The following is a 16480-nucleotide window of genomic DNA, read 5'->3' as shown; positions in this document are numbered from 1 at the left end:
AAGACTCACAAAAAAACAGGTGAAACATGGCGGTGGAAACATTAAAATATGGGGTTCATTTTCTGGACGTGGAGTGGGACCTGTGAGGAAAGTTCAGGGTAACTTAGACCAACATCAATACAAGGCAATATTGGAAGAAACTATGCTTCCCTATGCTGAGGAGCATCTCCCTATTATATGAACGTTTCAGCAGGATAACGACCCGAAACATATCGCCCATTCAGTCAAGTAGTTTCTTACCAGTAAGTTTGTATCGGTGCTAGATTGGCCAGCAAATAGCCCGGACCTCAACCCAATTGAACACCTTTGGCACGAAATAAAGAAAAAAGTTGCCACTTATCGTAATACAAATTTGGATGAACTTCATAAAGCTTTTTGTGAGGCATGGGCAAACATTCCTGTCGAAACTTGTCAGGAACTGATAATGTCTATGCCACATCGGTGTAAAGCGGTAATTACTAACAAAGGTTTTGCTACTGGGTACTGATTTTACACGTAATAAAATGGAGCTGTTAAAGATATTATAACACTGAAGATTATAAGTTTTGTGTAACTGTATTTTTCACTATACTTTACTGTCCTTAATTAAATGTCCACTACAGAATTATACCTTAATATTTAATACATGTTTAATCTTTGATATTAAATACTTTTTCTATTTATTAAATCTTTTATTTACGGCCATTTATAGCATAATAATTGGACCACATTATGCAAATAATAGGTGCTGAGAAATCAATAGGGCTTTATATTTAAATGTACATAACCGGTTATAGCCCTTCACTATCTTGAATGTCCCCAATTAGTTGACCACGACTGTATATGTCTATATTTGAACTTATTTAAGTGCGTGTTTAATTTAATATTTATTTTTTGCATAGATGGGTGGACAAGCTCACAGCCCACTTGGCGTTAAGTGGTTACAGGAGCCCATAGACATCTATAACGTAAATGCCGCCACCCACCTTGAGATATGAGTTTTAAGATCTCAGACCTATAGTTACAACGGCTGCCCCACCCTTCAAACCGAAACGCATTACTGCTTCACGGCACCTACCAGTACGGACTCACAAGAGGTATTTAAGTTTCTTGTTCCTTGTGACTTGTCCCTCCGTTTTTATTATTAATTTGTGATGAGGTCTCGTGCAGACTTTTCTAAGGTTCTCTTTTTTCTAGAAAAGCATCTCATTTTACGTTTACCTTGGCGAGCCAATATTATTTTCAGTTTATTGCAAATATATTCTTTATTCTTTCTTTTTGACTTCGTGTGCTGCTATTGAAAATAGTGAAAACTATCCACGTAACCACTTATAGTTTTTACAATCTTACCTGTCACTGGATACGATTATGAGCTGCGTGTTGGCGTATTTCGCACGCCGCTTGCGTACTGCTGACAGCGCCGCGCAGAGGCTCGGAGCGAACGTCCGACATGGGGGACACTGGAACCAAACGTGCTTTCAGAATTCCTCAATTATTTATCACCTGAGGGATTTTATGATCCGGTAACTAAGACCTTTAAGTCATTATTGGTGGTAGGACCCCTTGTGAGTCCGCGCGGGTAGGTACCACTACTCCGCCTATTTCTGCCGCGAAGCAGTAATGCGTTTCGGTTTGAAGGGTGGGGCAGCCGTTGTAACTATACTTGAGACCTTAGAACTTATATCTCAAGGTGGGTGGCGCATTTATGTTGTAGACATCTATGGGCTCCAGTAACCATTTAACACCAGGTGGGCTGTGAGCTCGTCCGACTGGACGACTAGAGCAATAAAAAAGAAATAAAAAAAAACGGACATCCAACTCCTCAAACGGAGCACACGACTGCTTCGAGCCACAAATAAGGAGGACAGTACAAACCCGTGCATACAAAGCTGTCTATCTAACAACAACAAGGTACTGTCATTCATAATGTCTAATTGTATATTTATTTATTTACAATTAGATATCGGTGGTCTTAATAACGCCAAATCGATTGACCGATCTAAGATTAACCTGATGGTTATTAGAATTAAAATATATAAAAACTCACCCAATGAGCAGCAAAATAGAATACTCTCAAGGCATCTCCAGGCAGATCCTCATACAGCTTCGTTTCCCCTTCACCTTGAAGCTGAATTCCTCTGAGGACTTCCGTTAAAGGTGGAGCAGGCCATGGAAACCTTTCGCCCAGCGGATCTTCCAACAGAGCGTCTCTTACTGGTCTCCCGCGTATGACTAGAGTGGGTACTCCTACTGCTATGCTGTATTTTTGGGTCAGACGGCGCTGGAAGAGAAGGAGGCTAGATTTACTAAAACCATCACATTATCGAAAGACGTTGAAAGCTGAACGGAGCAATGTGTTCAATATAACATTAATAACAGGACAATAGTATTGTCTTGGGATCTGGCTGCTTATTCGAGTGCATGGTTTCATATTTAATTTACTATTTTCTGATAATGTTTGTGAAATTCGGGAAGTTACTTACTCTGTAATTTATAAAAAATATATCGAGTTAGGTACTTTAATGTTATTACATGTTGTTAATCTATTGACCCACTTTCGAGGGCAACTTTTTTTTGTTTTTACAACCAAAAGGATCTTTCTAGCAGCTTATTCGAGTACGTGGTTTTATATTTAATTTACTATTTTTTAATAATGTTTGTGAAATTCGGGAAGTTACTTACTATGTAATTTATAAAAAATATATCGAGTTACTTTAATATTATTACATGTTGTTAATCTATTGACCCACTGTCGAGGGCAACTTTTTGTTTTTCCAACCAAAAACCAAAACATGTCCCTACGCGGGTTCCCTTACACGGATATTTCTAGAAACCGAAATTATTTCCGACATTTCTTGGGAATATCCTGAATGACGAACCAATTTCTGTTCTATTATTAGTTCGTTCTATTAATAAGTCAGTTCGTTCTATTAATAAGTCAGTCTATTAATAAGTCATTAATAAGTAAGCAAGTGGAAGTCAATCGTGAACATTTGTTAAGTACGCATTTCATTAGAAAAATTGGTACCCGCCTGCGGGATTCGAACACCGGTGCATCGCTCGATACGAATGCACCGGACGTCTTATCCTTTAGGCCACGACGATTTCCATCTCTTACATTTCCGGAGATTATTCTAAATAACGAACCAATTTCTATTCTATTATTAGTGCCTTAAATTAATAATCGACGCAGTCTGGAATTACGAAATAAATTGTAGTATCACAGTGAGTTTCCTATCTGTGTGTATTTTAGTGAACAAAGATCAAACAGAAAACGAGGCACTTGAAAAAAATACCGCGCTGTGCGACGCGACGCTTGTTTGACAATTATCGGTCGCTTGTGTCGGTACCGGTAACAGGGCTGGCAACTACGGCAACTTCCTTGAAACTAACTATAAATCTATATTAAATTAATACGTGAAGCAAAAACTTTGAACTCCTTTTTACGAAAATCGCGCAGACGGAGGAGTAGGAAATTTCCCACACTTATACGAGAGTCTAGAGGAATGTAGAATGCTAATATTTTTATTATGCGTAAAAATACAGTAAATCAATTGAAAAAAACATTACACACACTATTATGTATTTTTGACACACACACGCATTTATACTCTTTTGTTTATTCAAGTCTGAGCACAAATTGAGAATAGATTAATCTATATATTAATACGTGAAGCAAAAACTTTGTATCCCTTTTTACGAAAATTGCGCGGACGGAGGAGTATGAAATTTTCCACACTTATAGAGAATATAGAGAAGAAGTGCACAATGCTAATTTTTTTTTTAAATAATGCATAAAAGATACATTAAATCAATAAAGAAAACATTACACACACTACATACCATGTATTTGACGCACACACGCATGCATACTATTGCTAATTGTCAAACTTTTGTTCTTGACGTCTGTGGTCAAATTGAGAATAGATTAAATATTGTTTGTCTTTATTAATATTTTTTTATAGCGTAACCTTGGCGAAATTTGTGATTATAAAAATATAAAATAAAATCATAATAGTGTACAAACTTACAATTCCAATGAATTATAGTTGAATTTCGACTACTGCGGGACCTCTAGTATTACTTATTTGTCTTTAATATCATATTTTGTGTATAGTGTAGTGTTGGCGAAATATGTGATTACAGAAATACAGTCTTTGACAATAGAACCTTGATAATGTTCAAACTAATCATTTTAATTAATTATGGTCGAATATCGACTATTGGGCGACCACTAGTATCTAAGTAATAAAAAAGCGACAACTGTTGCTTGATTCAAATAGTTCATTCAAACCGGGATGATATGAAAACCGTCTGAGCCCGATGATGTAATCAATTAGTCAATGTTTTGACTGACTCGGTGGTGCAGTAAGCGGCCTTGACTGTCGTGCCGAGGGTTATGGGTTCGATTCTCACATCGGCTCTTTTTTTTCCTACCTATGCTGAAACCTTGAGAGGCTTTAGCAGCGTTACCCTAGTCTAGTATTTGTTCGACTTGGGACAGGATCGTGGCTTCCTCTTCATCAATCTTCCGAAGATTTAAACGTAATCTAATGCTATTCAAAATAAACAGGCTTCATAAACAATTTCATATAACACCAACTTAGCCATTAGTGTGCTTAGTGCGAGTGTTTTAACGTTCTCGATAGCGTAAAAGTTAACTCAAATTTGTATGGAGTTGGAACGTTTGCCTCCGTTTGCCGCTAGGGGCGCTGTTCCAACTGCCTACAAATTTGAGTTAACTTTTACGCGATCGATACGTTAAAAAACTCGCACTAAGCACACAGACTATTAAGAGCAATAAAAAACATCATACTGTGAGAAAACCAAAACACCCTGTATATACTAGAATATTCTGTATCGTGTCACATCCTTATCGCCGGAACTTGCACTAACTCAGCCACTGAACTTGTTTATTTTTATCCTGCCCACGTTCAAACATGACACTAATGTGTCCACGCAGTCAGCTAACTTAAGTTCAGTTCAAATAATATTATATTGTGGATGTGGTATGTATTGTGCCGTGTCTGGTATTTCTCTAGCGCTACAGACACCTCTACGAATGGATGAGGTTTTCATTGCGATGCCTCCAAGCTTAGCCAGAGGGGACTATATGAGGGGTAGCAGATAAGGGCGTGGTCAGTTGATTTACAACTATATAGTGGGTCTAATCAAGGTTCAAGTAAGTCTATTGTAACAAACGTCGTTGTGGCCTAAAGGATAAGACGTCCGGTGCATTCGTATGTAGCGATGCACCGGCGTTCGAATCTCGCAGGCGGGTACCAATTTTTCCATTGAAATACGTACTTAACAAATGTTCACGATTGCCTCTCACGGTGAAGGAATAACATCGTGCAATAAAAATCAAACGCGCAAAATTATAATTTGCGTAATTACTGGTGGTAGGACCTCTTGTGAGCTCGCACGGGTAGGTACCACCACTCAGCCTATTCCTGCCGTGAAGCAGTAATGCGTTTTGGTTTGAAGGGCTGTACTGCCATTGCCGAAGCCCTTGTAACTATACTGAGACCTTAGAACTTATATCTCAGGGTGGGTGGCGGCATTTACGTTGTACATGCCTATGGGCTCCGGTAACCACTTAACACCAGGTGGGCCATGAGCTCGTCCAATCATCTAAGCAATAATTATTAAAAAAAATGAAAGCACAGCGTAAATACGTAATGTTGGCCTATCATGGTACAAACAGCTGTGTCTGAAGCTCCTACGTATTCATAGCATCACTTGTCTCATTTACTCATTCATGTTTCGATTGCCGTCTCGGTCTAGGAATTGGAGACCATGACGTATTGTACTGTAGAGTTTACTAACAAATGTGACCTGATTGACTCAGACGCTAGTATGCTTAAGCATCACTACGACTACATATATGCACTCGTATGTATAGTCACGACATCAAAGTGCATGCACGGTATATATTTGATGGCGCCAAGGATGGCTGAGCGGCTACCCCATGATCTGTAAGCGGAGTAAAATGTCCCTTCGGAACAAGGTGACACTTTACAAAACTTGCATAAGGCCCGTCATGACTTACGCGAGTGTGGTGTTCGCTCACGCGGCCCGCACACACATAGACACCCTTCAATCTCTACAATCCCGCTTTTGCAGGTTAGCCGTCGGAGCTCCGTGGTTCGTGAGGAACGTTGACCTACACGACGACCTGGGCCTCGAATCTATACAGAAATACATGAAGTCAGCGTCGGAACGGTACTTCGATAAGGCTATGCGTCATGATAATCGCCTTATCGTAGCCGCCGCTGACTACTCCCCGAATCCTGATCATGCAGGAGCCAGTCACCGTCGACGCCCTAGACACGTCCTTACGGATCCATCAGATCCAATAACCTTTGCACTAGACGCCTTCAGCTCTAGGAGCAGGCTTAGGGACCTCGGTAACCGTACTCGTCGAACTCGACAAAGAGTTCGCCGTGCAACCTAACCCATGAATCAGCTCGCTGAGTTTCTCGCCGGATCTTCTCAGCGGGTCGCGATTCCGATCCGGTAGTAGATTCATTCGCGAAGCAGCTGCTCTTGAGCTGTTAGGTCTCCTTCGGAGGCGCTCGGGCAGCTGTTAGCAAATCCCACCCCTCCTGGCTGAGCCTTTGCTCGCCCACCTGTCCTGGTGAAACTGGAAAGGCCTCCGGGCCACCAGTAATCCTTCAATCATAAAAAAAAAAAAAAAAAAAAAAAATGGCTGAGCGGCAGTTTCCGTCATCATTCGTATTCGGTAGAACTCAGTTTATTGCAATAAAAGTCAATAAAATCTTTTGAATAATAATTATTGAAACTCTTAACACATAATTTTCACAATGACAGGGTAAACCGACAGTTTTGTTTCAACTGACAGACTGACTGACTGAGACGACTCTGTCCACGTACCGCCATTTTATACTCTGGCGTTACCGCATCTACCCTACATTTTTGTGATATTTATCAAAACAACATTTTATCATTTCAAATAATGATCAAAACAATGTCTTAATATTACTAAAGTCGTTATCCACGATATATTCGATAAAGCTGCGTGTTAATAACTTTTTAAAACATCGCAAACTATAAAAGCTTACATTGTATCGATGGCTGTGTTGCTGTCGCGTCAGACAATCCACCCGGGAGCCGGCAATCAGCTAAAAGCTCTACCTCTCGGAGATGAATCACTGATAGTTATTTGAAAACTAGTCTTCACTAGACAACGTCAGAACCCGTGTAGCCGCATCTTTTCTGTTAGGTCTTCTATGATATCAGCAGAGTAATACATCACCTCTAACGGATAGGCGACACGGCCTGTTTTTAATTGCTTGGATGGATTAAGCTCATTACCCTATTTAACGTAATACGTTTTTAGCTCATGTTCACTAATGACTTCCACAATGAAGGAATAACATCGTTTAGTAGGAAGGTAATCAGCATGAATATAATTTCCGTAATTACTGGTGGTACGGTGTCTCGTGAGCCCGCACTGGTGGGTACTACCACTCTGCTTACTTATGCGAAGTACTTATTTGTTTTGGTTCGAAACGTGGACCAGCCGTTATAATGTAGAGCTGATTAAAACTCATGTCTTAAGGTAACCTGGTGAACACTTAAGATAGTCAAGAGCTCATCCCCCCGTCTCAGCAATATATAAAACATTAAAATTGGTATATACAGCTCACAGACCTCAAAACGTAATTGCCACTGCGCGAGATATCACCCTTCAAATTGGGACACAAGACTGCTTTGCGATAGAAAGAGGTTTTATGGTGGTACGTCAGGCAAGCAGTGCGGCCTAACAATACGCTCTACGTTTATAAAGAGAAAACTTCGAGGTAACGAAAAAGTGATACTAAAAATAGATAAATTTATACTTCTATACGGTTTATCGTGCGAGAAAAGAAGATAACGCTGAAGGTGCCACTTTTACGGCGATTGAACTGGGTGAATTTACATTTATTCATTTATTCACGCCATGCGAGACGTGCGAGTGCGAGAGAGAACCTGGTCTGATTTTTATCATGTTACGTCGCAAAAAAAATTACGTTTTTATTGTGATTTTTTTGAGTATTGTCGTACGAGGAAATTCCAGTACTACATTGTGAAGAGTGTTCTTTATACACGTCATTTCGGATCCTCTCGATCCACTAATGGTGCTTTTAAGTACCCCAAGCATCAGCCATCGTTTTCGTCGAACCGTCAACGAAGAGCTTGGCGAGTAAATTAACCCACAGACACAGCCCACTGAGTTTCTCGCCGATCTTTTCAGTGGGTCGCGCTTCGGATCCGGATCTTTGGGTTAGTGTTAGCAACGTCATCACATTTGAGCCCTGTGAGCTCACCTTACGCTGAAATGGCCTCTTAAGGCCATCAGCTTAGGTAGGGAAAAAAAATTCTTTATGCATTCAATAAGTTTACCGAAACATCATAAAAAGATAGATAAAAATTACCAAATGCAACGCAACACCATCAAATTTATCAAGTAGCCTTTTCTACTTATGGTATTGAAGAGTCGAAAGAATTGACCCGTGTCGGAGGGTCGCAAGCGTTGCACGTAGTTCATCGAAAGGGTGTCCACTAGCCCGGAACAGACCTACGGGCCAGTCACTCGAAAATCGGTAAAAGATCTCTTTAGAACTTTACCTTGTTAGTCATTGCTCTTTGAGTTGTCTTTCGTAAGACTGGTTTCGGTTGTTTTTGTAGTTTATTTATTTATTTATATAAATAAATACTGCCACATCTAACATTGAAAATAAATTTAAACTATTTAATTTATGGCCTGATGCATGTGACAACAATGGCGTACATAGCATTGGCAATTCATCGGCTCGAAGTTTTTACGAGTTTAAATAAACCTTCTCAATAATTACATCATGAGTGGGTAACACTACCTAAATTGACGGATTTTGACGACAAAAATAACGACATTGCAAGCGTAAAATATTGTTTCGCTCTTCTAGACCATAGACCTATATAGTAGGGACACGACATATTGTTCTATACGTACAATTGCTTATATAAATAGCACCCATTTTGAAGGCACATACATAAACATATATCTATCTCGTTCTTACTCAGCACTTTAACTCGCAGGAAAACAATATAACAGTATTTCAGTGCGTACATAAAATGAAACATGAATATACGTAAATATCTCCGTCTCCGTCTAATGAGGCCGAAAATCCGCCATGTTTAGCGCGCCAAATGTCATTGTCACGTCAGTTCGGCCGTCTGTTTTGGGTTGTACATTATTTATTGACTTTGATATCGATTTAATATGATTGATTATATAAAATTTCATAATTTATCATGCTTAAAACATACAAAAATAATAATTAAAACGTATTTTATAGGATCTCAAGAAAGTCGATGCCCTAAAACTATTATCTATATGTATTTAAATTCATTATGGAGCCCTCATCCGAAAAATCCATTTTTCGGTCGGAATCTATTGATCATGACACTAATCATAAATACCACTTTAAAATATGTCATCAAAACATATTTAGACATTCTGTTTAGATATTTCGGGAAAAAGGCTACCGACAAAATCTCTTCGGAACTATTTAAATAAAATAGTTTTATTCCGCAGTGAGTAAAACACTATTGTAAATTTGTTAAATATTTAATAATTAAGTGATTTTAGAGAGGAACTCACAAGGAATGACGTTTGTAATTAATGAATAAATGTTCTGTAGGTGTTTTTTTTTTCACGCGGTCCCTTGATCAGTTTAAAATTTGAATCACTCTCAAGCGAAAGTGATTCAAATGGTGCGGCGCACCTTCCTTGTGGTGCGCTGCGGTAGTATGTTACGGACTTTAGAGTCAGGAAAACAATTAAAATAGATTGTAATAGTCTAAGAAAAACACGTACTCAAAATACGATAACATTTAGCATGCTAGAAATGGGCTGATGGCTTTGAACTACGCCATATCTTTGTTTTGCGACAAACGACAACTTTATAAAATCAGTGTAGCAACTTTTAAAAATCATCATATCGTTTACTTGGCAAATTCGAAGGACGAACTTGTCTTAGATTTCACCCATCTAAATCATATCATATTTGCACATAACAATATACCTACTTACTTCCCATTAAAGTATAAATTCTACAAATAAATAATACTCAACAATATTTAAAATAAAATGAGCCAAGAACGTTTATCGATAAAACCTGATAACATTGAAATCTTTTGTACAGCACTAAAGCCGCCATGTTTTGTGGCCAGATGACGTCACACTGGCACGAAATTTTGGTTGACGTTTCATTTCCATAGGTTTCCTACTTCATTGTTCTAGACCATCCACAGACCTCAGTTCAATGTCAAATGTCATCGAAACTTGTAAAATCTCATAGAACGTGATACTAGCCTAGTCTCTAAAGTAATTTCTATCCAATTGTTTAGAGCAGCACATATTCTATCAGTGAATCATGACTATCCTTTTTAAACTGCAAATTAAGACAAAAAAACCGTGCTGCTTTTGTGTCATTCACCTTAGTTATAGGTCTATTTGAATATGTACTTTAAATTGTCATATAATATGTATACTTAATATTATTCCATACAACGATAATAGTTTTATCCCGATGCTACGTCACGCCAGTGTCTTTTTTTTCGTTACCTATTTCTGTGGTAGCCTAAGAGGCTATTGCAGCTACGCGCGAACTGCTAGGTGAGCTCACGGGCTCAACCTGAGATAATTTGCTAACACTAATCCTAGTAAGAGTAGTGCTTCGCAGAATCTAGCACCAGATCGGAATCGCGACCCACGGAGAAAATCCGGCGAGGAACTCAGTCGGCTGGCGCTAATGTGTTCATTTGAATGCACCAAATTTCATGGCCACCGATTTCTTAGACGAAAATTTAATATTATTTAATTGAAATATATCTATTGATCCGTTTCAATTTATATATTTATTGAAAATCAATTGAAAACTATACGAGAATAGAAAACTATCGGAGATACCTGAGAAATTTCGCAGACAAAATCAAAGCCACATGGCGCCGAGTCTATTGGCAAACGACAACTTAAAGCATAAAAGTTAAGTCATAAGCTTATGTACAAATTGGGGATTCAACTAAAGCCATTCGAGGGCTTACATTGAATTAGTAAATCCTCGACCTCAGTATCTACGTATAAGTCGTACCTAACAACCCCACGGTGGCCTGAGTCGTAAAACGCTAACTCATTCCACTGGCGCGCTTAATTTGTTCAAATTACGCTGGGGTGCAGATTTACGACCAATATTGTAGGTACCGGCTCTGTAGGGCTTTTTGTGATGCGGCATGTAAAGCAGTTCTGTTCTGTATTTATCAAACAGCATACGGACTGTTTGTCTAACGAATGAAAACATCAACTTCGTGGAAAATATTTATTGCATGGTCGCTATCTGTTTCTGCATTTGATATTGCACGAAGTCATGTGTTCTAGTTGATACTAGTAAAGGCTTTATTTGACTACAATTCAATTTTAATGGCACAAAACGGTCGCGCAGGAGGTCTGCTATTATTATTATTATTAATGCTTTATTTCAGTTATTATTATTTTTTAAAACCATAACATTTAGTTAGTAATAATTACTTATAATCTATGTTAGTAACTTAAAAATCTAACACATAACTATCATTATATTATAAATTTTATACCATTATATATTATTATTTTTCTCCTTCCAAGTGCCTACTGCAAAGGCTATTGATCAGCAGTCCCTCGATCTTGCTCGATATGATTCTCAAAAGACTGTTATTACTGTTATATACTGCTATGTGGGCCGAATTAAATCTGCAGTGCAGCCGAAATTTTTCCAAAAAATCTAATTGCTCGTACGTCGACGAATGTTCATATAGTACCTGCATTCAACTACATGATGATCGTTGATCTTCGTTGGAAGATGACACTTAAGCAGAAAAATTCGGCTGCTCTTATTAGTTTATCAATTATAATTATTATATAGTAAGTAAAATTTAGAGGATTTTTGTGGACAGAATGTTTGGATTTTTCTTTAATTGATGGATACAGTGGTAGACCAATTTTAGTTACATGTACTTCGAACTAATAATTTCCTATCTACACGGCTGCAATATACATAAAGACTGAATCAAATGAAAAGGGCCTTTAATGGATAAACCCCTACAAAGGATTTAATTCTTAATCCAATCGTTTTTTTATAAATTCAATTTCCACGCAGCCGATTTTCGCGCAGAATCAAAGAAAACAAAACAGACAGGGGGGAGTCGGATTAGTATTCCAATGTCATCCGCCCGGCGGCTACCGATCCGCAGTCGGTCTACTTAATAATGAATGCCCATCGTGTATGAGATAACTGAATGGTTTCAATGTTATTCTGTAATGTGTACGTCACATTTATTACATGAAAACCGAGAAAAAATGCTCAAGAGTTGTCAAGCTCCAGTGGCAGTATACAGGGTCATGATATCAGATAGGGTTCAAGTGAGAAATTCAGATAGAGTATCGATCTAGGGCACAATATGGATGGGAGGTTAGCTGGGCCGACGTTATAATGAGGATCCCACGAATCAGCTGAATTAGCCCACTGAGTTTCTCGCCGGATCTTCTCAGTGGGTCGCGTTTCCGATCCTATGGTAGATACTGCGTAACATTGCTCTTGCTAGAGCTTGTGACTTGTGTTTGCAACATCCCCGGGTTAGAGCCCTGTGAGCTCAACTACTCGCTCGATGAATCTAGCATAGCTCCTCGAGGAGGAGAAAAGGTAGAAAAAAAATGGATGCGACTAAGCAACGGGGAAGGCAGTATTGTAGGGTCTGTTGTAAGCCTGCACAGATCGGTACGGCCCATTTTAATCGGCATTTTAATTTAATGGGTAAATAGCCATAATTCCAGGTATATTTGGATTTTAATGACCTGTTACAGTTGACGTCATTGTGTGCCTTGGAATAGCTTGGGTTACGGGACAACGACAATTCTCTGTGTTATTAGTACCAATGGGTAAATAATAGGTGCTCTGAGGAACTGCTTGAGATGTATCCATAATCTCTATGCGATACACATCATCGACTGCGGAACTGGGTTTTTCAATAGTACCTGAGAACATTACGTTCGTCTGCGTTACGTTGACGCGTTTGTCCCATTTATTACGAATTTAAATTTAATCATACACGAGAAAAAAGGTGTTGTTTCAAATACATTATTTACGAAAAAACAAGGTAATGGATGTTTGCAGGATTTTCATTTTCCAACAAAACGCAGGTTCGAGATTTGTAAGTATATAAAAACAGTTTCGTGGTTCAGGAGGTATTGTTTAACCCTCTCTTCTAATGAAAGCGGTGTAAATGTCTGGAGGGAGAGGTCGGCGGGGTCTCGAGAGCCCTCCGCAAGACGTCAACCCTGATAAAAAGTGTTGCCACTAAGCGGATAGTGCTAGATCTATAGACTAGATCTAGCATAGTTAGGTTATAGCTTAGTTCTTTGAAATATAAGGTCATTTTAGATTTTCCCCGAGATTTGGATATGACTTTCCTTGAAGCTTAATTGCTTTTGGCTGTTAAATGTTAAATATTGTCACGCCGGTAAGAGTAACGCCATCTATCGCCGAATAGTCGAACGAATATCGAAGGATCTAGTAGCGCCTAGAATGCACGAGAAGTACAACGCCATCTATTGACAAATAGCGGAAACTACTACTAGAGATGTGTGGAATATTCTCGATAATTGTAGGGGTGAGGTATCGGCTATAAAAGCGTCCGATTGACTTGAAACTTGGTATCCATGTAGAAAATACATGTAAGTACTTACCTAATGGATAGGCTAATATTTATATGAGTGTTGGACTAGGTTAATGATGAGAATCGTTGTGGGGATGAGAAATAAAAATGTTAATTTTAAATGCCCAGCGAAGCGGACGGTACAGCTAGTATTTTTTTTTATTTTTTTTTATTGCCTATGATTAGATTAAATGCGCCACCCACCTTGAGATATAAGTTCTAAGGTCTCAGTATAGTTACAACGGCTACCCCACCCTTCAAACCGAAACGCATTACTGCTTCATGGCAGAAATAGGCGGGGTGGTGGTACCTACCCGTGCGGACTCACAAAAGGTCCTACCACCACCAGTGATATATATTTTTATTTATTTATAGGCTAGTGCTTAGTAGCGGTATTCCTGTTTGTAGTGTCTAAGCCCGTATGATATTCGTTTAACATCGGGTGGACCGCGAGCTTTTAAATAGCCTCTATAGATGAGATTTTCGACAACCTCAACCCTTGTGCTAGGGTTCCCTTAAGTATGCGAGTTTGCTGGCTACGCAAAACCGTGACGTGTTTCTGGTGCCTAAATCTCAAATTGTTTTGATTAAATTAAACGGTAATAAATCTATTTGGCATGTTTTTTTGTATAAGTTACAATTGTAATTTCATTAGTTAAAATTTTATGCGCCATTTGCCACATTTTCGGCCATAGACGATTTTTTAGTATTGAAATCAATAATAAATGTAAATATTTATGTTATGAAGATAATAGGATAAGGTAATGAGACAACTGAATTAAGTTAAATTGAATTTACTGGTGGTAAGGCGTATCTGGGTCCGCACGAGTATGTACCACCACCATGCCTATTTCTGCCGTGAAGCAAGTTTTGCTTAGGTGACTTAGACTAAAACTGATGAATCAAGATGGCTGGCGGCATTTGTTTTGTTGATGGTTATGGGCTCCGGTAGCAATTTAACACCAGCTAGGTCGTGAACTCGTTCTACTGTTTAAACAAGCAAAAAAAGTTAATTGAATTAAAAAAATTGGCGAGTACCTTAATTCAGTTTAACGTTAATACATAAAAAAATTGTCGGTAGTGAGATAACTAAGAAAATGACTAAAGTCACGTTTTTTTACACTACTAGTGGTCCCGCAGTAGTCGAAATTCGACTATAGTTAATTGAAATTATATGTTTGGACATTAATAGGTTCTTTTTTCAAAGACTTATTAAAGTTCTATACCCACAGATTTCGCTAACACCACACCATAGACAAATAATATTAAAGACAAACAATATTAACCTATTCACAATTTGACCACAGACATTAAGCAATAACAAAAGTTTGACAATAAACAAAGAATATGTGTATGTGTGTGTCAAATACATGGTAGTGTTTGTAATGTTTTCTTTATTGATTTTAATTATGTATCTTTTATGTATTATTTAAAAAAATATTAGCACTGTTAGCTTCTCTATATTCTCTATAAGTGTGGGAAATTTCATACTCCTCCATCCGCGCAATTTTCGTAAAAAGGGGTACAAAGTTTTTGTTTCCCGTATTAATATATTATATAGATTGACTCACCATGGGGTTGTAGTCATTGATTACAATACAATTTGATATTTAAGTGTAACACGGTAAAGTCTATTATTCTACTTGATTGCTTATACATATTGCTTTTTTTGTCAACGCTTGATTTTACTATAGGTATTGTTGTACCAAGGATTTAAATGAAATCGATTCTTGAGAATTAATCGCCAAAAAGATTCGCATAAAAACGACGTGCGTGCGACTAAAGATTGTTAGATGTTGACGTGAGTGCGAAGGTTATAAAGACGCCGCAGATCAATGAACTTGAAATCACACCCGCGTCTGCACATATTGATTTTTATGTTTTTCGAAAGACGATTTGCAGACGCATAATGTGATTCTAAAAAGTTTTGTCACGTCGAATTAGTTTTTTGTATTCTATACGGTGCGGTGGTAGTTTTATTCGCCAAAACAGCTGCCAAATTCTAATGCGATCCGTCAAGGTTTTTTCGGAGGAGCACGGGCTGTTGTTCCTTGCCCTTACCCCTCCCAGCTGAGTGCATGAGCTCCCTCACCAGTCCTGGTGAAATTGGTAAGGCCTTTAGGTCAACATCGTTACCAGTACAATTTACAAGCGGTTAAACCGGCACTAAATTTTAAACCGGCCCGTAATTTCAGTCGCATTGGTCTAAAGATCCTCTTCTCTCTCGCGCTGTTTCCTCACTGCTGAAGGTCGTGACCATCATGTTTAGACAGGATTTTATTTTTCGCTGTGCCTTTCCAGCGTTTCCGATCGTTGGCCGCGGGTTTTTAGTGTGGTGCGGATTTGATCGAACCAACTTATCGGGCTGCGCCATATAGTCAAAAAGATACCCAAAAATAATTCGGTCACGATTTTGTTTTCAGAATGAGTTATGCTTATGTTCATTCAACGCCCTGTCTGTATTGTACACATATCACGTCCCGTGTCAAAACACGCCACCGACTCGTCGATTGAAGTAGATTATTACGAATACAGACTACTGCCGGGCAAGTTAGACAAGTGCCGATTGAGACAGAGAAGAGAGACCCGATTGAGCATTGACTACACATAGAGGACATGACATACAAGTTGTTTGTATATTTGTAAACGAAAATGATATTTAATAATGTTGTTTTTAAACATGTTTTATCAAAACATCTTCTCAGGTTTTAATCTTCTTCATAGTCGGTTTCTTCATTGCTGAAGGTCGTGTCTAGCTTAAAGT

The 16480-nt window shown here is 38.5% G+C and overlaps 2 protein-coding genes across 3 annotated transcripts in view; both read right to left on the bottom strand.

The window, feature by feature from the left end:
- LOC101740827 (vitellogenic carboxypeptidase) overlaps positions 1–16480 on the bottom strand; it is a 281799-nt gene that overhangs the window by 39548 nt on the left and 225771 nt on the right. The gene's annotated exons all lie outside the window — the stretch shown is intronic.
- Positions 1–16480, bottom strand: part of LOC101746437 (nucleoredoxin) — a 44323-nt gene that overhangs the window by 22241 nt on the left and 5602 nt on the right. The window contains exons 2-3 of the mRNA XM_004929056.5: positions 2027–2260; positions 1330–1439 (exon numbers count right to left, since the gene is read on the bottom strand). Of these exons, the coding sequence (XP_004929113.2) occupies positions 1330–1439; positions 2027–2260 (344 nt within the window). The remainder of the gene's footprint in view (positions 1–1329; positions 1440–2026; positions 2261–16480) is intronic.

This window comes from Bombyx mori, chromosome 16 (assembly GCF_030269925.1).
Source record: "Bombyx mori chromosome 16, ASM3026992v2".
Lineage (NCBI taxonomy): Eukaryota > Metazoa > Arthropoda > Insecta > Lepidoptera > Bombycidae > Bombyx > Bombyx mori.
Note: the sequence above shows the minus strand (reverse complement) of the source record. Positions and strands in the feature narration are given on the sequence as shown.